This window comes from Haliotis rufescens, unplaced genomic scaffold, assembly GCF_023055435.1.
Source record: "Haliotis rufescens isolate VD_foot unplaced genomic scaffold, xgHalRufe1.0.p SCAF_28, whole genome shotgun sequence".
NCBI classification, from domain to species: Eukaryota; Metazoa; Mollusca; class Gastropoda; order Lepetellida; family Haliotidae; genus Haliotis; species Haliotis rufescens.
Window position 1 is genome coordinate 5701139 of NW_025963979.1, and position 23364 is coordinate 5724502.

The 23364-nt window shown below is 37.6% G+C and overlaps 2 protein-coding genes across 3 annotated transcripts in view; one reads left to right on the top strand and one right to left on the bottom strand.

Annotated features, from left to right (window-relative positions):
- Nucleotides 1-202: 202 nt before the first annotated feature.
- Nucleotides 203-3190, bottom strand: LOC124139420 (serine/arginine-rich splicing factor 2-like). Of its 2 annotated transcripts, XR_006861763.2 has the most exons (3): nt 2731-3190; nt 2071-2468; nt 203-1762 (listed from the first exon to the last, which is right to left on the bottom strand). XR_006861763.2 is itself a non-coding variant. In XM_046506459.2 (2 exons), the coding sequence occupies exons 1-2, from the start codon at nt 3072-3074 to the stop codon at nt 2174-2176; spliced, it is 639 nt and encodes a 212-aa protein (XP_046362415.1). In that variant the 5' UTR covers nt 3075-3190; the 3' UTR covers nt 203-2173. The 2 variants fall into 2 exon arrangements, 1 of the variants encoding a protein (XP_046362415.1); XM_046506459.2 differs by having other exon boundaries at nt 203-2468.
- A 303-nt stretch (nt 3191-3493) lies between these two features.
- LOC124139409 (UNC93-like protein MFSD11) overlaps nt 3494-23364 on the top strand; it is a 29863-nt gene continuing 9992 nt past the window's right edge. Inside the window, exons 1-9 of the mRNA XM_046506450.2 lie at nt 3494-3606; nt 8757-8830; nt 9076-9183; nt 14098-14177; nt 14967-15063; nt 15446-15628; nt 16068-16105; nt 17629-17694; nt 19774-19899. Of these exons, the coding sequence (XP_046362406.2) occupies nt 3505-3606; nt 8757-8830; nt 9076-9183; nt 14098-14177; nt 14967-15063; nt 15446-15628; nt 16068-16105; nt 17629-17694; nt 19774-19899 (874 nt within the window). The 5' untranslated portion in view covers nt 3494-3504. The remainder of the gene's footprint in view (nt 3607-8756; nt 8831-9075; nt 9184-14097; nt 14178-14966; nt 15064-15445; nt 15629-16067; nt 16106-17628; nt 17695-19773; nt 19900-23364) is intronic.

A 23364-nucleotide genomic window follows, 5' to 3' on the forward strand; every position in this document is an offset into this window, starting at 1 on the left:
ATGTGACCCTGGAGAAGAAAAATGATACTAATTCTCTCGATATCAAATTTAATACACAGAGAAGGAGGCAAACAGACATGTACCCCTGGCTTCTGAAAGGTTTATCGAAAAGTATTCACACTTGGTCACGCTCATTCCCTTTAGAATTCACAATGAAAGATCATGAAACCATAGGTTTTGAAACATACAACAAAATAGAACATAGTTTCTTCACTTTTATTCCAATTTCGCATGAGAATGTTGAAATCTGTCGTCATTGGCCCTCAACTGCAAAACAAATGTCACCTTACCTCTCCTGGGATGCTGCTACATGTATCAAGAAAAAGACAGATGCATTCTGGAAGAGCCAACAATTGTTTCTAATATGGAACTGTTGATTGTCTACACCACAAACCTGTGTATAAATTGATCTACATTTGAGACCCATGTTTTCCTTATCTTCTCTATCCCCAGGGTCATTTTCTCATGAAATGATGGAAGACTATTTTCAAATGTGAGTGGATGAAATACCCGTGCCCCAAGCATGTAACAGTATTTCTTGCTTTTTTACCAATTTCAGTTATTTATTCCAAAGATGCCAATGTTTTGACTTCTCATTACCCAAGAAATTGCAGACTGATAGGGAGAACTGCATAATTCACTAGTCAACTTACATCCATTTTACTGAAACGCTCATTTCAATGCAAAAATAGTTTAAATAGCAATCAATACAGTAACCAGTTCCATAATGCCAGGTCATTCTTTGAAAACATGGCAATCCCAAGTTACACATCTGTAATAAGATTTATACCAACCAGATCTTGCACCATCAGAACTCTTCTGTTGAAACCAGTGTCATCTAGTTTGTCAACTCGATACATCAATAAGAAATTCTCCCATGGCCAAAACTATTAGTAATATTACCAAAAGGCAAATGAAAAGCCGAGTTAACTGGGAGGAAATTACGCAACTATGTAAGCAGAAACATTCTCATTTCAAAAAGCTCATTATGACAGATCAAAACTTTGAAAGTAATGTTCACGTTTAACAGGGTCCACTGCGAAGAATTTTGTTCCTTTAAATGTATTTCAAATGTGTTGGAATGAAGTTAATTCTTGGGAGTACATAAAAAAAGGAAAGAATGACGAGTGACAACTCGGTGATTTAGTACTTATAAATGTTTCTTAAAACTTGGCCATTGTCATTCTCCCAAGTTAACCAAAGAAACTTAAAATTAAAATACAGTAGTCAACCAGGACTACTTATCTTTTATAAAATTTAGAAGACAAATCAGTTCATCTTGATTTAAAACCCTGTACAAGATCATACTGTATATAGAAGCAACACTAAAATGTTAGGAATGAAAAATTTGATTACACAAAGCATTAGCTTTAGTTTTTAAAAGTTGATCTCATTTTCTCTAGAAATAATGAATACCTTAATGTAAATGATTTACAAAATTACCTAACAAAACATTGTCTGCTGGCATAAAACTTAACTGTATCCATGAACTATATATATATATATACACACACACTACATTTCCAAGGTGAACTGATTTGTATAGCCAAACAATTTAGTGGTGTTTCTGGAACTGCATCACGGTCAGCTTTAAGATCAGCAGTATCAGCTCTGCTGTTAGTCCACCAGCTACTCTGCAGGAACCGACAGCAGCAGCATCAACCAGCCACTCAGCCACTGCGACTGACTGCCCGCCCGGTAGACACTCAGCATACCACACAGCTAACATTACTGCACTGCATTTATTACCCCTTTACCGCTCCTATAGCATGGGGAAATGAGAAAAAGCATTGTTAATACAGGTACTGAAATTTATTGAATGGTAAAATGTACTAAAATTGATACCATCTAAATGCAAATGTTACATGCGACAAAAATACACAATGATCATAACCAATGGAGTGAAAAAGACTTCTATAGTAATGTGTGACATATCCTTATCATTATGTCTCTAAATTGTCAATTGCACTAAAAAATACCAAATTCAAGACAATTTCAATTAATTTGTCCTTGAAATTTGCATTACTGATCAGTCTCAATGTCAATGAAAAGTTCAGAAGAGACAATAACCTTTTGACAATTTCTGCAAAGGACACATTATCACGGGCAAGGTTTATTCGAGGAACTGGAATGGCCGCATCACGACACTGGAGTCCCTTGCTACAGCAACAGCTCAGTTCCTCTGATCCATTCCATTCTCTTTTGCTGATCCACCTGATGCATCAGACCTTGCATGTGAAGGCGACCTCGACCTTTCTTTTTCATTGCTTCTGCTCCTGCTCTTACTTCTGCTCCTGCTCTTGCTGCGACTTCTACTTCGGCTTTTGCTGCGACTCCTACTTCGGCTTTTGCTGCGACTCCTGCTCCTACTTCTACTACGACTATATGAACGACTCCTTGATCGGCTTCTTGACCCACTAGACCGCCTTCTTCGTCTTCCTGATCGTGATCTTGACCGTGAGCGGGATCTGAAACATTACAAATACATCATGTTACAAAGATGTTAAATACACAGTTGAAATGAAAAAAAACAATGATCAAACCTATACTAGCCGAATAGGGAATATTCATTTTACCTTAATTATTGCAATTTGTCTTAGAACAATGTTACAAGAATGATGCATCTCTCAGACTGAATAACGGTGTTGATGTTTGACTAGAAACTAGCTGCATGGGTGCATCGCATTAATATTCAGTGTTCATTGTTTTGTCTACATCTATCAATACTACCTGCTGTATCTTGAGCGTCGGCCATGACGGCTTGGTGGAGCGCGCCTGTAAGGATCTACTGGTCTGCCATAGCGTGCCATTTGCACACGTATTTCTCTGCCATCCATAATTGCTCCATCCATAGAGTCCATTGCATCTTCGGCATCACGCTTATCATAAAATCGAACAAAGGCAAAACCTCTGCTTTCCCGCGTAAAGCGGTCACGAGGGATGTACACATCTCCTACGTCGCCATATTTCTCGAATGCTCTTCTCAGATCTTCTGGGGTTGTTCTGTATGTTAGGTTATCAACTTTGAGGGAGCTCATTCCCTCAATAGCTGGGGGTCCTCTTCCATAACTCATGGCTACAAAATGTCACAACCAAAAACGGAAACAACCATTTACTGCGTTGATATTGTTCAAACCGCGTGGTTTCGCTCCTTGTCCACCGGGCTTCCAAACTGGTTTGAACTGGATTTATACTCTCGCACTCCTTTATCTGACCGTATACATATTTATTCAGGCCAACCTGAATTACGCCCCCTTACACGCAGCTCCCTCGTACATTGTGGTGGATTTTTATGTAAACACTTGTACAGGTTTTATGAATGGTTAAAAGGGGGAAGCTGTAGCGTTTTATTAATGTATAATTTCTTTTTACTAAAACTGTTATCGTTATTGGTGTGTATTGTAGAAATGATTAAAATGAAGTTATGATGCAATATAAATATTACTTTCTTATCTTTACGGAAATCACCGATATACATAAGTCATGTGATAACACAAGAACAAGATGGCGACTGGTGGATGCGATGTTCGCCTTTACAACATAATAATTCTTGGACTGTCGTTTATGTTTATATTTACTGCGTTCCAGACATGTTCTATGGTAGAGGTAAGGCGAGCGTTATTAGATGTTTTTGATCTTGTTCATGGGTTTTCTTGTCAACAGGCACGCCATTCCAGCCGACCGCACTGCTCGGTCAGGGGGTGTTGTTCAGTGTTTGTTTTGATTCTGACAACCTCCTGCGCACAATATATGGAAATAGAAAGCAACTGCAACCGATCCAACTTTCCTTGGCAACAATGCAGTTTACCGGGCGCAGCTTATATAGGACTAACTGGCACAGATTTCCTACTGTGGTTCTGGCTTCACGGATCTTACGTGCGTCTTCGATTCTTAGGCACGTTAGGTTTTTAGTAGGTTGCACCTTAATTGTATTTCGTCTGTACAAAAAGGCCCGTGGCCTACAAGTACCAAAGAATAAAGTGAATTAGGTTACACCCAACTCTATTCATAGCCCTTGGATCCTCTTTCCGATCAAGCATACCTATACTAACACTAGGGTTGGGATGTCCCTTTCTGATCAAAGACACTTCACGATCCTTACGGTTGGAAACCCTTGGCAAATCAAACAACCCCTTGGATCCTTAGGGCTAGCCATGGTACCCCTTTACGATCTTAAGGGTCGATGGCTTAGCTACCTTACATCTTTTATCAAAAAATAAAAATGGAATTTGAAAGAAAATCTGAAAATATTTCTCAATTTTTGTGGAAAGACATTACTAATATTATTGTATGTGCAACAAGGAAAACAATCTGGTGTTGATCACTAAGTAAACGCGTGCTATTTATTTGTGATAGTGCCTGGGATCCTGTGGCCTACCTTTAGAATAAGAAGTACATTTGTACCACAAACTGTATTCTGAAGGTGCTTCACTTTTAATGCATCTGTTTCATATGGATAACCAGTGTCATATAACTGACAAGATAATCTTTCAAACAATTTGAAAGGGGCACTTATCTTAGGCAACTAGTTGGTTCTGTGTCATTTCATGTCCTGGTAGTTTGGTTACTCTCAGGTCGTCTCATTACCAGGGTTTGTTTATACATCATCAGGGGGTATGGGTGGCCTAGTTGTCTAAGGCGCTGCAAATTGTTGTGCAGAGTTGCATCCAATGGGCACGCCAGAAACCTATGATAGTGAGTTCAAATCCTGGTTCACCCTGATTATATTTATAGGCTTTCAACCGACCCGTGAAGATCTGGGTTAGAATGGGTCTTCAGCAACCCATGCTTGCCGCAAAAAGCGCCTCATAATTAAGGCTGGCTATCGTTACAGATTTTAGAGTTTGATGATCGTTAACTAAATATCAATAACTTATCAGTAAATATCAGAGAAGTAACTTGAAACAAATACACACAAAAATTCCGAAAGGAATCAACATATTTCACTTGTGGACATTAAAGGTATAACAAAAACAGTTACTGGGTACTTTCCATCCTCGGTAATTGACATGATTGACAATAACATGTCTGTTTTGGTAAATCTAAACTTTTTTCATCTCAACAGTTTATGAAATATATTATTGATGACATAATTTTCATTTCAATAATCGTTGATATTTCTTCCCATCAACAATAATTCTGATTATAGGTATTTTTTTGCCATCCCTACACATGGTTCACTTGGTATATTCAACTAAACTGTAACTATCCAGGTCGACATTAATTATTCGGCGCTAACGGAAAGTCCTGTATTTGTATAAAAGTCCTTATATTATAAATCCTGGTTTCAAAATGACCTAAGGGATATAAAAGTACCAGGTTACAAAATGACACATGAGATCCGAAACTACTAGGCAATAAAATGTAGGTGTGAAATTGCTAAGAATATGAAAAACCCACACACTTGCCTGCCACCATATTCCATCAAATATTTGCATATGTTGGGGGCAATGGCAAAAAGTAGGAATTCTCATATTATTGCCATGGAAACCATTCTTGACCTAACAAAGAAATAGTTGGTAGAATGGTTCAGGCAAAGTTTCCCCATTCTACATTTTTTTGATACAGGAGAAAATAGCGAAACAAGGTCACACTTCCCACAGATGATGGGCCACCAATTTGACTAGTTTGTCAATTTGTAAATCTTATCCATAAGAATCACAGGACACAGGCCTTAAACTGTGTGTGGATGGTAATGACTATTGGAAGATCCAAGTTGTTCAACATGTTCAAGACATCACTATTTGCACTCAACATGCAAATCGAAACAATGTGGCGAAAATACACTGGGTTTTGTTTTGACATGATTTTCAATTTCAAAGCTGTCAAACAGCATGTTTGTATTTCATTATTACAGATAACAGATATAGGTTAATAATATCAAGCTATGTAATGTAGAATAGGATGGAGGTCAATCTCATTCATCTTATCATCCTTACAATTAGAATTCAATTTCACTATCGGTATATGTTTCAATCAAACTGCAATGGTTAGGGGTATTTCAACAAACAGCATCTGGTGAACCTCCACTGTTGTTGTTATCTGTTTGTTTATGTTAAAGAAATTAATTAGCGTTACCCCTTTGTATCATAGAAATCTTCATGTAGCTAACTAGTGTTCAGGAACCACTGACTCCAACTCATTTCCTGTAGACATTATTTTCTCCTAAGTTTTTGTTTCCTTAAATGCAATTGTCTTTAAACACTGTATTCGATATGATATTGTAAAGCAAAGCATTAAAACATCTTCCTCTATTTTGGTTCAGTTATCTGCAAAATTCACCAACCTGCAAAGCCTAGTCTGCCTCAGTCCCTGAACCATATCATTTACCTTCCGCCCAGTCCTTTCTGTAATGCAAAAGCTTGAAATGAAGCAAGTCTAGATTTTTCTCAGGGTCAGGCTGAATCTCCCATTTCACTGGGGCTCCTTTTCAATTTAAATGGAGTTAATTCTTTGTATCAAAATTTTATATTTAAGCGTTTCTATGTGCAAAGCCATAACATTAGTTTTAACTATGATAATGTGAATGGGAAATTTTTAATTATAATTTGGTAATTGTTACTGACATTAGTTGTTGATTTAACCAAATATTGGGCTCTTGGAAGGTATAGATAAAATCCGACCGCTCCATCTTAAAAAAAAAATAACAACTGTAAACATTGTACAGATATGAAGTAACTTATTTTGTCACTTTTTTAATTAAATGCAGTGTGTGAGTCTTTTACCACCGAATGCAACTTATAAAGAGAACAAGGCCTTCTCAGGTCAGGTATTGTTAAAACACTAAGTCTGCTACACATTGAATAGTATTAAGTGTTAATTTAATGGACAGACCAAACGACTTCATGATAAATAAAGTATAATGCACGTGTACATTGAGCTATACAAATTTATTTTATTTTTAGTTCGACCAACCCAAGCTAAATGGTAGCAAATTTTGTAAACGATAAAATTAAAAAGTCGGCCTTGTTTCCGTTGTCACATGATGAGGCAGGTTCTATTTCTGTTCAATAGTATTGTTCCAAAACATCTTTCACCTGACACTAGTGTAAGCAGTGACAGCCCTGGTGAGTCATGTGGCCAGTTGTAAATATAGTATTGTTTATGACTCGCAACAGTCCTAATGGAGTCCAAAGTTCTGTCTTCCCTATATCTCTATTTCACATGAAGATGAGGAATAGTAAGAATCAGCTAGTTATTGGAAAAGGATTTTCTTAATTACCAATTCAAGGAATTAATTTTACCAGATACTTTCCTGCCTATTTGTTTTCTTTGCTGTCATTTGACAACTGACATTGATATGACCTTTTGCACTTTGCCCAAGCCCTTAATACTTTTCTCAGAATGCTCATTTAGCTGGCCTATGGCATGAGTGTTTCTTGCAATCATGGCACCAGAGTTGGTTCATCTTCCAGTTGTTGTTATCTGACCATTAACAACCAGGAAATCTGGGTACAATGGGTCCCAAGCAACCTGTCCTAGTTGTAGAAGGTGACTTGATGGATCGGGTGGTCAGGTTCGCTGACTTGGTTGATGACGTGACAATGTACCCCACAGCATGGATCGTTGCTCACGATATCAATCACTGCATGGCTGTCTTATTTACAGGTTGTTGTCATATAGCTGAAATGTTGCTGAGTGTGGCGTTAAACAAAAAACACAAACCATATTGTATATATTTTGAGTTTGTAACATACTAAACACTGCAATATGTAACATGTTACATGTTATGCTTTTTACAGTGTGTCTAGTATACGACACCAGCTACACAATCATCTGAAGTTTCAATATGTTGCCACAAGGCTGCACTGAAAATGTGTGTGAATTATAAATGCTCTTAGTGGATTCAAGTTAGAAATCCCTGGTATTAATGTGCCAGTGGCATGGCTAAAATCATAATGGCACTGGTAAAGTTGACAGTGTCTTTAGGGCACATCTAGAAATCATATATTTATAAAATTTATATCCATGTGATGACTTTTATTGTATAAAGCCAGTGATAAATGTGCTTTCAGAAAATTAAACTGGATAAACACGTGGGAAATGATGAACTCATGAATGTTCTTAATGAACAGATTTTTAAGCAACATATGACTTTTTTAATTGAAAAACATTTTTCTGGTTGACACACTAAGTTCCAAAGGGAAAACCTATTTCTAGCAGTGGTAAGATTTTCTCCTTTATATTGATGTTTCACCAGACATAGTACAATACAGTTTGGCTGAGTTTATCAAGTTTTTGTATACAGAGGTTTTCAAACTTAATTCTTCTTTCCCCACACACAATAGAAGTATCAAGCCTATTTTAGCTATCCTGAACAATATTCCAAATATTTTCTTTTGAATATATTATTTTTTCTTGGGTATTGCTGAAATAGTTTTGAAAATTAGTTACTTCCATAACTATTATCTATTAGAATTCTATATGTTTTGTACATAGGACATCTGTGCTGATAGCTGCATATCTTTGTTGACATTTTCAACTAATGACTATATCCAGCTGAGCTAGAGTGATCAGCATGGGATGTTTTTGTATGTACTGACGGTTTCTTGTGATGCCATAAAATCCACTAGTCTTACTCTTAACTGAGGTTTGTGGGTATAACTCACAGTGTCTGTGGCATTATATATACATCATTCTTGTACTGACAGTTTCTTGTGATGCTATAAAAGCCACTAGTCTTACTCTTAACTGAGATTTGTGGGTATAACTCACAGTGTCTGTGGCATTATATATACATCATTCTTGTGTTGCAGAAAACAGTACTGGACAGTGTCGGCAAGTCAAACAATGACACTAACAACACATTTTCTGGAAATGGCTACACAAGGTGTGTGACTATTTTATGAAATGGACTTATGGTATAATCCAGTTATTATCTTCATTTGAAAGCTGGCTTGTATTGGCATAGCACTAATTACTGTTTTAAGAAGAAAATGTGTTAAAAAATCAAACTATGAACATACCCTACCCACCCCATTTTGTGATGGATTTCATTAGGAAACACTCCTATTGTTTTTTGGGCCATATCCAATATGTTGTGTTTCGATGACTTAATTGATTCCTGTTTTTCAGCCTGGGTATCATCTATGGAGTATTCTCCCTGTCCAACTGGGCTGCCCCATCTTTTGTCAGTTACGTAGGCCCAAAACTGTCCATGATCATCGGAGCAGTGTTGTATTTGTAAGTGTCATGTTTATTATTTTTGTATGGATTGATCAATATTCAAATTTTTGTGACATAAGGATGTGATTCATGGGAAAATAAGGGTGTGAATCATGGTGATATGAGTGTGTGAATCATGGTAATATATGGGTGTGAATCATGGTAATGTAAAAATGAATCATGGTAAAAAAATCGTGTGAATCATGGTAATATAAGGGTGTGAATTATGGTAATATAATCGAATCATGGTAATATAAGGGTGTGAATCATGGAAATATGAGGGTATGAATTGTGGTAACATATGAGTGTGATTTATGGTAATATAAGGGTGTGAATTACGGTAATATGAGGATGTGAATCATGGTAACATAAGGGTGTGAATCATTGTAATACAGGGTTAGAAACTAACAGTTTTTGTCCACTAGTCCTGACAATGATAACATATAGCAAAACCCTTAAAATGGTCCAATTTTAACTAGTCTTTAGGATACCTTTACTATTGGGCAGTTTGGTAAGGACTACAGGACTAGTGCCAATTTCTAATGCTGGTAATATAAGGATGGGAATCATGGTAATATAAGGGTGTGAATCATGGTAATATGAGAATGGGAATCATGTTAACAAAAGGGTTTGAATTATGGTAATATAAAGGAATCATGGTAAGATAAGGGTGTGAATTATGGTAATATAAGGGTGGGAATCATGGTAATATTATTAGGGAATCATGGTAATATAAGGGTGTGAATTATGGTAATATGAGGGTGTGAATCATGGTAACCTAAGGGTGTGAATCATGGTAATATAAGGGTGTGAATCATGGTAATATAAGGGTGGTAATTATGGTAATATAAGGGTGTGAATCATGGTAACATAAGGGTGTGAATCATGGTAATATAAGGGTGTGAATTATGGTAATATGAGGGTGTGAATCATGGTAATATAAGGATGGGAATCATGGTAATATAAGGGTGTGAATTATGGTAATATAAGGGTGTGAATCAGGGGTCCGGAAACCGTCATATGCGCCGGACATGTCCGATTGGGAATCTCAAATGTCCGGTTTAAAATATTGCTTACCGGACATTTAAATTTTTCTATCCGGACATTTTAAAAAGTATTGTCCGGACATTCTTAAATTTTGACCGGACATGATCAACAGTTAGGACTGAGCAGTTTCTGTCTGCAGTTGTAACACAATGAAGATTATCTACACTGACAAGCTTTGTTTGTTTTGATTGCTGTAAATACATCGTACCTACATGATAGTCCAATCGGTCAATCACTGTAATAGGCAATAAACTGAGTTGACACTGATTAATCGGGGATTAATTACTGAGAACATCTTGTTAATTTGAGTGAAAGGTGTTTACAACTGTACATAAATACCTTCCATCATCGATGTACCTCAAACATCGATGTACCCAAACATAGCTAAAACTACCACACTAGCATACATACACGAAAATTGGCCAAATTGGTGTCACATTTACACGGACGGATCCTCAGATCCGACCTCCAAACACACAAGTTTCGGAGTCCATACCACACAACCAACTAAAACCACACAATCCTTCCGACTCCCAAACAACCAATCAATATTCACGGCAGAACTAATGGGCATGGCCTCAGCCCTCCACAGTCAAGAATCCAAAAAACACAAAAAAATCCTAATACTTACCGACTCCCTAAATGGACTGCAAGCCCTCCAAAACAAAAATACCCAAAACCGACCTAAATTAATAAATCAAATACTTAAAAGCTCCAACGACCTAACTAAGGCAGGCAAACAAATAACCTTCTTGTGGATACCCGCCCACGTAGGAATATACGGTAATGAAAACGCCGATAAAGCAGCTAAACTATCCCTCAAAATCCCAGAAATAAGCTTAAACTTACCCATCTCAAAATCAGAAATTAAAAGTGTAAACAAGCAAAAAATCACAAAAAAATGGTTTAACCTATATCTAAACTCAAATAGCCAAATCAAAAAAGTGCTCAGCAAACCACTAACCAAACCAAAAATTCTCCATCCATCCAAAAAAATCGACAGTAATCACTAAACTCCAAACAGGACACACCAACCTAAATAACCACCTAAATTTTTTTAAAAAACACACTACAGGTAACTGCCCACACTGCAAACAACCAGAAACCCCAGAACACGCACTCATCCACTGCACACACTACCTTACACATCGAACCGCATTACAAACCACCCTCAATCTAAACAAGGCTCTAACTCTAGAAGCAATACTAAACCCACAAAATAAACTAGAAAACTTCAAGGCCCTAGGCGTATTCTTAATAAAGACGGAACTAATAAAACGCATCTTAAAACACAATAACCTACCAAATCAAAATCACATAAACAAACAAACATCCACCATACCCAGCTCCCTTAGTTCTCCTCCCCAATCCCATCGGCATCTATTCCAAATCTCAAAATTCCCAAATTCTATATAAGCAACCCCTAAAAACCCCCTCTTGGGTTGCACAGACCACTTTCGCCCCTTTCGGAAACACATTAAATGGCCTGGCCGGGCCCGTGTGCGAAATACGCATCAGTCGGAAAGCGCACGTTAAATCTCCAAAGTAAGTAAGTAAGTAAGTAATGTACCTCATTATCCTCACAATGCTACGATACATAACCTCAGACAAGTAGCGAAAGCGTGACGACAGCCAGTCGACCGATGCAGATCAGTCGAGCGGATCTGCCAAACCCTCAAAGTCTGGACGATCATTGGTAAGTCGTGGCTAACGACTTTCACTTGGTTGACATACAATGAGGATTTGAGATTTTATTGTTTTCAGTAGCTAGTCGTATATTGAATCTTGATTGACCGCCATTTTGCTTTCTGCGACGATCGATATCATTTTTTTATGGTCAATATTTAAGTACAGATGAAAAAAGTATTCAAATAACTATTGCTATCAACGATTTTTTGATATTTGTGATTATATTATCTGTCTTGTTTTTAAATAATCTTTAGTTTAAAAAAAACCTTTTCCCGTGAGGTCACGTGATAACCAAATATGGGATAATAGTCTCGATCCAAATGTTACAACGCGTACACTTGTGCAGACTCATAAATATAACTCATGAATATTAATTAGACCATTCACTACGTTAACAGATCGTTATTATAACAGAAACCATCGTATGTTTTCCATGTATATCTAAAATGATATTATTTGTTATTAATTGTCCGGTGAATTAAACAATTTAAATTAAAACAATTCATAATTGATTATATTATGAATACGTAACAACTTGTAATGTGTGTGTGAAAAGTCGTCCTAAAATACACTATTTGAAGGGGGCGTGGCCTAAATGCAAATGTCCGATTGGGATTTTAAATTTTCCGGACCCCTGGTGTGAATCATGGTAATATTAGGGAATCATGGTAATATAAGGGTGGGAATTATGGTAATATGAGGATGTGAATCATAGTAACATAAGGGTGTGAATCATGGTAATATAAGGATGGGAATCATGGTAATATAAGGATGGGAATCATGGTAATATGAGGATGTGAATCATGGTAATATGAGGATGTGAATCATGGTAACATAAGGGTGTGAATTATGGTAATATAAGGGAATCATGGTAAGATAAGGGTGTGAATTATGGTAATATAAAGGTGGGAATCATGGTAATATTAGGAAATCATGGTAATATAAGGGTGTGAATTATGGTAATATGAGGGTGTGAATCATGGTAACATAAGGGTGTGAATCATGGTAATATAAGGGAATATGGTAAGATAAGGGTGTGAATTATGGTAATATAAGGGTGTGAATCATGGTAATATTAGGGATTCATGGTAATATAAGGGTGTGAATTATGGTAATATGAAGGTGTGAATCATGGTAATATAAGGATGGGAATCATGGTAATATAAGGGAATCATGGTAATATAAGGGTGGTAATTATGGTAATATAAGGGTGGGAATCATGGTAACACTAGGGAATCATGGTAATATAAGGGTGTGAATTATGGTAATATAAGGGTGGGAATTATGGTAATATATGGGAATCATGGTAATATAAGGGTGGGAATCACAGTAATATAAGGGAATCATGGTAATATTGGGTTTGGAATCATGGTAATATGAGGATGTGAATCACAGAAATATGAGGGTGTGAATCATGGAAATATGAGGATATGAGTCATGGTGATATGAGAGTGTAAATCATGGTAATATGAGGGTGTGAATCATGGTAATATGAGGGTGTGAATCATGGTGATATGAGGGTGTGAATCATGGTGATATATGGGTGTGAATCATGGTGATATCAGGGTGTGATTTGTGGTAATATGAGGGTGTGAATTATAGTAATATGAGGTTGTGAATCACAGAAATATGATGGTGTGAATCATGGTAATATAAGGGTGGGAATCATGGAAATATAAGGATGTGAATCATGGTAATATGAGGGTGTGAATCATGGTAATATGAGGATGTGAATCATAGTAATATGATGGTGTGAATCATGGTAATATAAGGGTGGGAATCATGGAAATATAAGGATGTGAATCATAGTAATATGAGGATGTGAATCATGGTAATATGAGGGTGTGAATTGTGTTCTGAAAATTTGGAGAAAAAAGTGAGCTTCCTGATCACAAGAGAGACATCAGTTTAGTCAATCTGTTGTTGAAGTGATGCCTTGAACAATGGATGATGTCATTGTTAATTGTTTGGGACAATGTGTTAATATGCTGCCATGTTGCTAGGGGCCGCTTCATGAACAGTAAAATGGCCGATCAGCATGAAGCAGAATTTTTTGTTTTCTGTGAGAAAGACTGAGAATAACATCACTGATGTCCTAGCCACTGTGGGTAATATTGTACTGCACTCATTAAAGATTAATAAAATCATGATGCTTTTTGTTGACTGGATAAGTGAGCACAATGATATTTGTTTCAGTCTGTTTATCCTCTCGTTTCTGAAACCCATGGAATGGGCTCTGTACCTGGGGTCAGCGCTGGTTGGATTCGGGGCAGCGAGTAAGTTGCCATTTACAGCAGAATGAATCAATGAAGTTGCATGCAGTGGCCGAAAACAACTGGTGGGAGTTGCCACAAGATGGCTGCCCTTGCAAAACAACCACCAGTTTTTGTTTTTGATCTGGAATCTTTATTTAATATTTTGATGAATTAAAGTATTTGTATTTTGTGTAAGCGAAGAGATTGGTATATCGATTGTTAAATGATTTGATTATTTGTTATCTATCAGAGATTGAGATGTGCGCTGTCCTACAGTTTTCAATGGCTAACATTTCTAACAGGTCCATCCATAGCCCTGAGAAGTGACATAGAGAAAACTGATAAAAAACAAGGAACGGAGGAAGAGTCATCTTATTGCATGAAAAATTGGGAATTGTTTCTTAAGAAATAGTTTTGAATTAGAACATTTATAAGTATGTATATAGAATTTTGGATGTTTTTTGGTATATGTTAGTGACCACCTCAAAGGTGATATGGCTTGCAACACTTGAGGTGTTACCCAAGCTTGAATCCTTGTGACCTGCAGAATGGGTTATAACATACTTAAACAACGTGGGCTATGTAAGGGATCAGTTCAACAGTTCATTATAGGATAAAAAGATTAATTCCTTGAGTTTTGAGACAACCCTCTCCCCCCCAAAAAACAAAACAATGGACATGAGACACCCTAGTGGTATGAAAAAACAACCCACAAACCTAAAATAAGCTTTTATTTAATAAACTACTTTTAGTGCTCAAATAATTTGGATGTCAGAACTTTTGATGATGAAGTGCTGCTTTTGTTTCCAGTTTTGTGGACAGCCCAAGGATCAACATTGACAACAAATTCTGACACAGAGACAGTGGCTCGGAACAGTGGTATATTCTGGGCTCTGCTGCAGTGCAGGTACATGTCGTAGGCCCCACACAAGCAAACATTCTCTATTCCAAGGGATTGAAAAGGGATCGAAACATAGCTGGGACCTTAGTTTGATGAAAGTGATGGGCTGTGAGGTAGCAACCTTGAGTAAGGTAGAGACATTGCATTGACTTGGATGTTAATGAGGGAGCTATGAGGTAATTATAATGGTGTTTGTACTTGTAGGTTATCAAGAGTTTTGAGGATCTGCATGAATGGGGGAAATTAAGGCCAAACAAATTTGTTGTCTTGTTTTATTGATCATCATTTTGGCAGAAGACACAATATAGAGAAAATGTTGTCAAAGATGATTTGAGGATAATGTCTTGAAAGCAATTATTATGATCAGCAAATTGGTTGAATGTTTCAGTCTCCTGTTTGGGAATATGTACAGCTATTTTGTGTTCAAGTCCAAGAGCGAGGTGACAGACATTGAAAGAACCGATCTGTTTATTGGTTTGAGTTCTGCAGCGCTGCTAGGAGTCCTCTGTCTGTTTCTCATCCGAAAAAAGCGACCATCTGATGCTGAAAATCTGGTCAATCTGAATTCCAGGTAACAATGTGTCCTTCACTGTTTAGAATGTTTCTTGAAGACCTCATGAAAATTCAGAGTAGAAATGGTTGTCAGTACCAGTCAGGTTCCAGTCAGATTACTTTATACAATGACACTATGTCAACTCACAACTGACACAATCTTTGCCACACCATGGTCTAATATTGACTTGTCTCAAACTACAGATGACTTAATTTACAGTAAACTACGGTAATAATGGTCACGCTCATAATGAACTAACAGATATGACAAGCTGTTGTTTAGGTCCCGACCATTTGCTGTTTATTTTAGACAAAATTCTTATGTCAAACTATGTTATAACAAACTACAATTAGTGGTCCCTTTGAGTTCGTTATAACCGTAGTTACTGTATTTGCAATGTCTGTAATGGCCTCACATGAAACCCCACTGATATATGTGCATCTGTTTCATGTTTCAGTGGTTCACACAGTGCAGACACAGCTCTTTCTGCTCTCAGTGAGTATTCTTAATTGTATGTAAGAAATAAACGACTTGTAATCGTTGTTTGTTGCTGCGCCCCTCATGGTTTATTCTTCCATTGTTTTATTGTACAATTAACAAATCCCACTAGTCGTTTATTTCTTTAATAAAGTTCACTTTTTGAGTTACATCGTTATGGAATGACTTCATGATGCTATTCAAATTACCTCCCCCGTGAATTAACGTATCCTTGGTAACATCGTTCTTTCATTGCTGTCAAGCAAGATGGCCCATCCACATTAATTTTCGGTGAAAAACAATGTAGTTTCGTTTAACTTGTCTGATTTATGAATATTATTACATTGGAAGAAATTTGGCAAGATGATGTCAACCTTCTCTCATGCCGCAGTCTTATCACAAACATATTCAAACCACTGTGTCCATGCCATAGCAGCCACTAAATTGTCAGAGGCTGGCGCTGGTACCTGTGAATTATGTCTGTCTCTGGACAAAGGAATGGCTTAACTGCAGTTTATCCCAAGGAATATGATGGTGGCTGTAGAGTAGCAAGGTGTTTTAACATTCTGATCAATACTGAGTTGACATTTTGTACCTGTTGTTTGTTTTCCCACGATTTCTCCATTATTTGAATGCCTTCCTTCATATGATTCTACCGTGAATGTAACTGTCGTGAAGGACAATGTAAGGACAGAAGTTGGTATGAGAGCTGAGAGAGCAGACATTTGATGGTTATTGACTATTGTCATGGGACAAGCACATTGATCCTTCATATTGATCAGCAAAAAGATGTGACTGTCACAGGACAATAACACACACTGATATTGATCATCATGTGACTGTCACAGGACAGTTGGTCACGTTGATATTTTCATGGGTTTGATAATGAAATAGTCCATACTTCTTGTATTGCATTTGTCTAAGCGTAACCTGACTTTTTGAATCAGGCAATTTTAATATATTATGTTTGAACATTAATCTCATGTAATTTTGTTTTGTTCACCAGTGTTTGAAATAATTTTAGTGACCCATAAGTGTTGCCTGCCTTCCTCAAAACAACCTGCCCACAATCAGACATTATTTAATATTTAAAATTTGAAAAAGAGAGAGACAATTTGGGTCTTGATTCAGTTGAAATAATGCAAACAATCACTTGAGAATCTACAAGGAATCATAATTGAACTGAATTGTAAGTACAGTGTTCCCTCGCTATTGCACTTGTCGATATAGCCCTAACTCAGTTATAGCACACTGCTGCGCCTGGTAAAGCATGGCTCCCAAAATTTACTAACATATACTCAAGTTTTCTAATGACACAATGTTTTCCCCCATCTCAGAAAACATTATCAGCTGATCACCGCTGTAAGGTTTAATTTATCTGCCAGTCGGCCAGGTGAAGGAAAATTTCATGCAGCCTGACAGAAAACTTACCAGCCTCAGGCAGACAGGCAAGAAGTTATTTCAGACGCTGCTGTTAACCTTTAATTTGCTTATACATGTGTATGTATCAATTAATAATTATTTCTTTTTATTTCTGACAGAACGGTCACTGCAGCTCCTGAAGACAAAAGAAATGATCTACTTGAGCTTCACATTTGCATACACTGGTAAATAATGTCCATTCACTGGTAAATAATGGCGATACACTAGTTAATAATGTTGATACACTGGTAAATAATGTCCATACACTGGTTAATAATGTTGATACAATGGTAAATAATGTCCATACACTGGTTAATAATGTTGATACAATGGTAAATAATGTCCATACACTGGTTAAAAATGTTGATACACTGGTAAAAAAAGTCCATACACTGGTTATTAATGTTGATACACTGGTAAATAATGTTCATACACTACTTAATAATGTCCATACATTGGTAAATAATGTCCATACACTGGTAAATAATGTCCATACACTGGTAAATAATGTCCATACACTGGTTAATAATGTCAATACACTGGTAATAATGTCCATACACTGGTCAATAATGTCGATACACTGGTTAATAATGTATATTCACTGGTACATAATGTCCATACACTGGTACATAATTTCCATACACTGGTTAATAATGTCCATACACTGGTACATAATGTCCATACACTGGTAAATAATGTCCATACACTGGTTAATAATGTCAATACACTGGTAAATAATGTCCATACACTGGTAAATAATGTTGATACACTGGTTAATAATGTATATTCACTGGTATATAATGTCCAGTCATTGGTAAAAAAACACATCAATACACTGGTAAATATGCCGATACACTGGTTAATAATGTCCATACACTGGTACATAATGTTGATACACTGGTACATAATGTCCATACACTGGTTAATAATGTTGATACAATGGTAAATAATGTCCATACACTGGTTAATAATGTTGATACAATGGTAAATAATGTCCATACACTGGTTAAAAATGTTGATACACTGGTAAAAAAAGTCCATACACTGGTTATTAATGTTGATACACTGGTAAATAATGTTCATACACTACTTAATAATGTCCATACATTGGTAAATAATGTCCATACACTGGTAAATAATGTCCATACACTGGTAAATAATGTCCATACACTGGTTAATAATGTCAATACACTGGTAATAATGTCCATACACTGGTCAATAATGTCGATACACTGGTTAATAATGTATATTCACTGGTACATAATGTCCATACACTGGTACATAATTTCCATACACTGGTTAATAATGTCCATACACTGGTACATAATGTCCATACACTGGTAAATAATGTCCATACACTGGTTAATAATGTCAATACACTGGTAAATAATGTCCATACACTGGTAAATAATGTTGATACACTGGTTAATAATGTATATTCACTGGTATATAATGTCCAGTCATTGGTAAAAAAACACATCAATACACTGGTAAATATGCCGATACACTGGTTAATAATGTCCATACACTGGTACATAATGTCGATACACTGGTACATAATGTCCATACCCTGGTTAATAATGTCCATACACTGGTACATAATGTCCATACACTGGTTAATAATGTCCATACACTGGTTAATAATGTCCATACACTGGTTAATAATGTCCATACGCTGGTTATACTTTTGTTGATACACAGGTAAATAATGTCCATACACTGGTTAATAATGTCCATACTGGTTAATAATGTCCATACACTGGTAAATAATGTCCATCATTTGATAACAATTGTTTATGTAGTTGGTCTTTCACACAGCAATGCAAAGATTCCATAAACTGTTGAATAGTTTTGTTTTTTCATAAATGAACAAATCAGAATAAAAAGCTTTTTTCTTTACATCACAGGTTTTGGAAAGTGATGAAATTTATATCATTAGCGTTGATGAATGGTTTATTGATTGTAAGAGAGGAAATTTATGGATATCTTTTCTTTATTATGAGGAACACTACATTTCTTTTCCCCCCCTTTGATTTCTTATTACTTTTGTTGTTTTTACATGATATGCTCTCTGCATCCTAGCATTCATTCTGATGAAGGAGTAAGCATATACTCTAAATGTTGTGTTCCTCATAATATAGAAGTTGACTTCCATAAATTCTCTTCCTTTTATGTATCACTTCTAAATGCCTTTCAAAGACTTAATTGATAGGTAACTTATACTGTAATAACAGATGTTATTTGGTGGATTTTGTGTTTTTCAGGTTTAGAGTTGACATTTTTCAGTGGTGTGTATGGAACATGCGTATCCCACAACTTGCATTTCGGGGCGGAGAGAAACGGCCTCCTTGGTTTGTCAGGAATATTCATTGGAGTTGGGGAGATTTTAGGTAAGCTGGTTTGATGTCTAGATTGTCTACATCCTGTTATGAGACTGGAGACCGATGTAGGTGACCAGTATTGATGTCCCAATATTGGGTTACATTATGAGACTAGTGACCAATGTAGGTGACCAGTATTGATGTCCCAATACTGGGTTACATTATGAGACTAGTGACCGATGTAGGTGACCAGTATTGATGTCCCAATACTGGGTTACATTATGAGACTAGTGACCGACGTAGGTGACCAGTATTGATGTCCCAATACTGGGTTACATTATGAGACTGGAGACAGATGTAGGTGACCAGTATTGATGTCCCAATACTGGGTTACATTATGAGACTGGAGACAGATGTAGGTGACCAGTATTGATGTCCCAATACTGGGTTACATTATGAGACTGGAGACCGACGTAGGTGACCAGTATAGATGTCCCAATACTGGGTTACATTATGAGACTAGTGACTGATGTAGGTGACCAGTATTGATGTCCCAATACTGGGTTACATTATGAGACTAGTGACCGATGTAGGTGACCAGTATGGATGTCCCAATACTGGGTTACATTATGAGACACATGACCGATGTAGGTGACCAGTATAGATGTCCTAATACTGGGTTACATTTTGGTACATAATGTCCATACACTGGTACATAATGTCGACACACTGGTAAATAATGTCCATACACTAGTAAATAATGTCCATACACTGGTAAATAATGTCCATACACTGGTTAATAATGTCGATACACTGGTTGATAATGTCCATTCACTGGTACATAATATCCATACACTGGTACATAATGTCCATACACTGGTACATAATGTCCATACACTGGTTAATAATGTCCATACACTGGTTAATAATGTCCATACACTGGTACATAATGTCGACACACTGGTAAATTGTGTCCATAAACTGGTTAATAATGTCAATACACTGGTAAATAATGTCCATACACTGGTTAATAATGTCCAAACACTGGTAAATAATGTCGATACACTGGTTAATAATGTCAATTCACTGGTAAATAATGTCCAGTCATTGGTAAAAAAACGTCAATACACTGGTAAATATGTCGATACACTGGTACATAATGTCGATACACTGGTTAATAATGTCCACACACTGGTTAATAATGTCGATACACTGGTAAATAATGTCCATACACTGGTTAATAATGTCGATACACTGGTAAATAATGTCCATACACTGGTTAATAATGTCGATATACTGGTAAATAATGTCGATACACTGGTTAATAATGTCAATTCACTGGTAAATAATGACTGGAGACCGATGTAGGTGACCAGTATTGATGTCCCAATACTGGGTTACATTATGAGACTGGTGACCGATGTAGGTGACCAGTATTGATGTCCCAATACTTGGTTACATTTTGAGACTAGTGACAGATGTAGGTGATTAGTATAGATGTCCCAATACTAGGTAACATTATGAGACTTGTGACCGATGTAGGTGGCCAGTATAGATGTCCCAATACTGGGTTACATTTTGAGACTAGTGACCAATGTAGGTGACCAGTATGGATGTCCCAATACTGGATTACATTTTGAGACACGTGACCGATATAGGTGACCAGTATTGATGTCCCGATACTGGGTTACATTTTGAGACTAGTGACCAATGTAGGTGACCAGTATGGATGTCCCAATACTGGGTTACATTTTGAGACACGTGACCGATGTAGGTGACTAGTATTGATGTCCCAATACTGGGTTACATTATGAGACTGGTGACCGATGTAGGTGACCATTATTGATGTCTCAATACTGGGTTACATTATGAGACTGGTGATCGATGTAGGTGACCAGTATTGATGTCCCAATACGGCGTTTCATTTTGAGACTTGTGACCGATGTAGGTGACCAGTATTGATGTCCCAATACTGGGTTACATTGTGAGACACGTGACCGATGTAGGTGACCAGTATTGATGTCCCAATACTGGGTTACATTATGAGACTAGTGACTGATGTAGGTGAGTGAGTGAGTGAGTTGGGTTTAACGCTGCTTTTAACAGTATTCCAGTTATATCGCGATGTGTCAGCTTAATGTGGGAGGAAAGCCCGAAGTGATGCAGGTCTTAGACGTCCACTTCTGTGAAATTCATGAGCCAGGGTATGGTGCTGACAAAACTAGAAACATAATCGGGGCAAACAGGGATTCAAACCCACAATCATAGGTTTCTGGCGTGCCCAAGGGACGCAACTCTGCACAGCGAATCGCGGCGCCTTAGACGACTAGGCCACACGTGCCCTGGACCAATGTAGGTGACCAGTAATGATGTCCCAATCCTGGGTTACACTGTGAGACTGGTGACCGATGTAGGTATAGGTGTCCCAGTGCAGTACCCAGGGTAGAATAGGTCTTCAGCAACCCATGCTTGCCGTAACAAGCCACTAGGCGACACTTGTAAGAGGTGACGAATGGGATTGAGTGGTCAGGCTCGCTGACTTGGTGGATGCATGTCATTGTGCCCCAATTACATGGATGGATGCTCATGATATCAATCACTGGATTGTCTGTTTATTCAGACTGCAGTCATATAGCTGGAATATTGCGGAGTGTGGTGCTAAAGAACAAACGAAACAAACAAAACTAAAGTACAGCATGCAGTACTTGGGTACAGTACAGTACAGCATGCAGTACTGGGGTACAGTACAGTACAGCATGCAGTACTGGGGTACAGTACAGTGCAGAAAGCAGTACTGGGGTACAGTACAGTACAGCATGCAGTACTTGGGTACAGTACAGAAAGTAGTACTGGGGTACAGTACGGCATGCAGTACTGGGGTACAGTACAGAAAGTAGTACTGGGGTACAGTACGGCATGCAGTACTGGGGTACAGTGCAGTACAGCATGCAGCACTCTGGTACAGTACAGTGCAGCATGCAGTACTGGGGTACAGTACAGGTCAGAAAGCAGTACTGGGGTACAGTACAGTACAGCATGCAGTACTGGGGTACAGTACAGTACAGCATGCAGTACTGGGGTACAGTACAGTGCAGAAAGCAGTACTGGGGTACAGTACAGCATGCAGTACTGGGGTACAGTGCAGAAAGAAGTACTGGGGTACAGTGCAGTACAGCATGCAGCACTGGGGGACAGTACAGTGCAGCATGCAGTACTGGGGTACAGTACAGTGCAGCATGCAGTACTGGGGTACAGTACATTGCAGCATGCAGTACTGGGGTACAGTACATTGCAGCATGCAGTACTGGGGTACAGTACAGCATGCAGTACTGGGGTACAGTACAGGACGTCATGCAGTACTTCGGGACAGTACAGTGCAGCATGCAGTACTCGGGTACAGTACAGTACAGCATGCAGTACTGGGGTACAGTACAGTGCAGCATGCAGTACTGGGATTCTATCCTGTCCAGGAGACCAGGGAAAGCTCAGCTTTTAGTCAAACAGAATATTTTCCTCAAATGTAAAGGTTTGGTG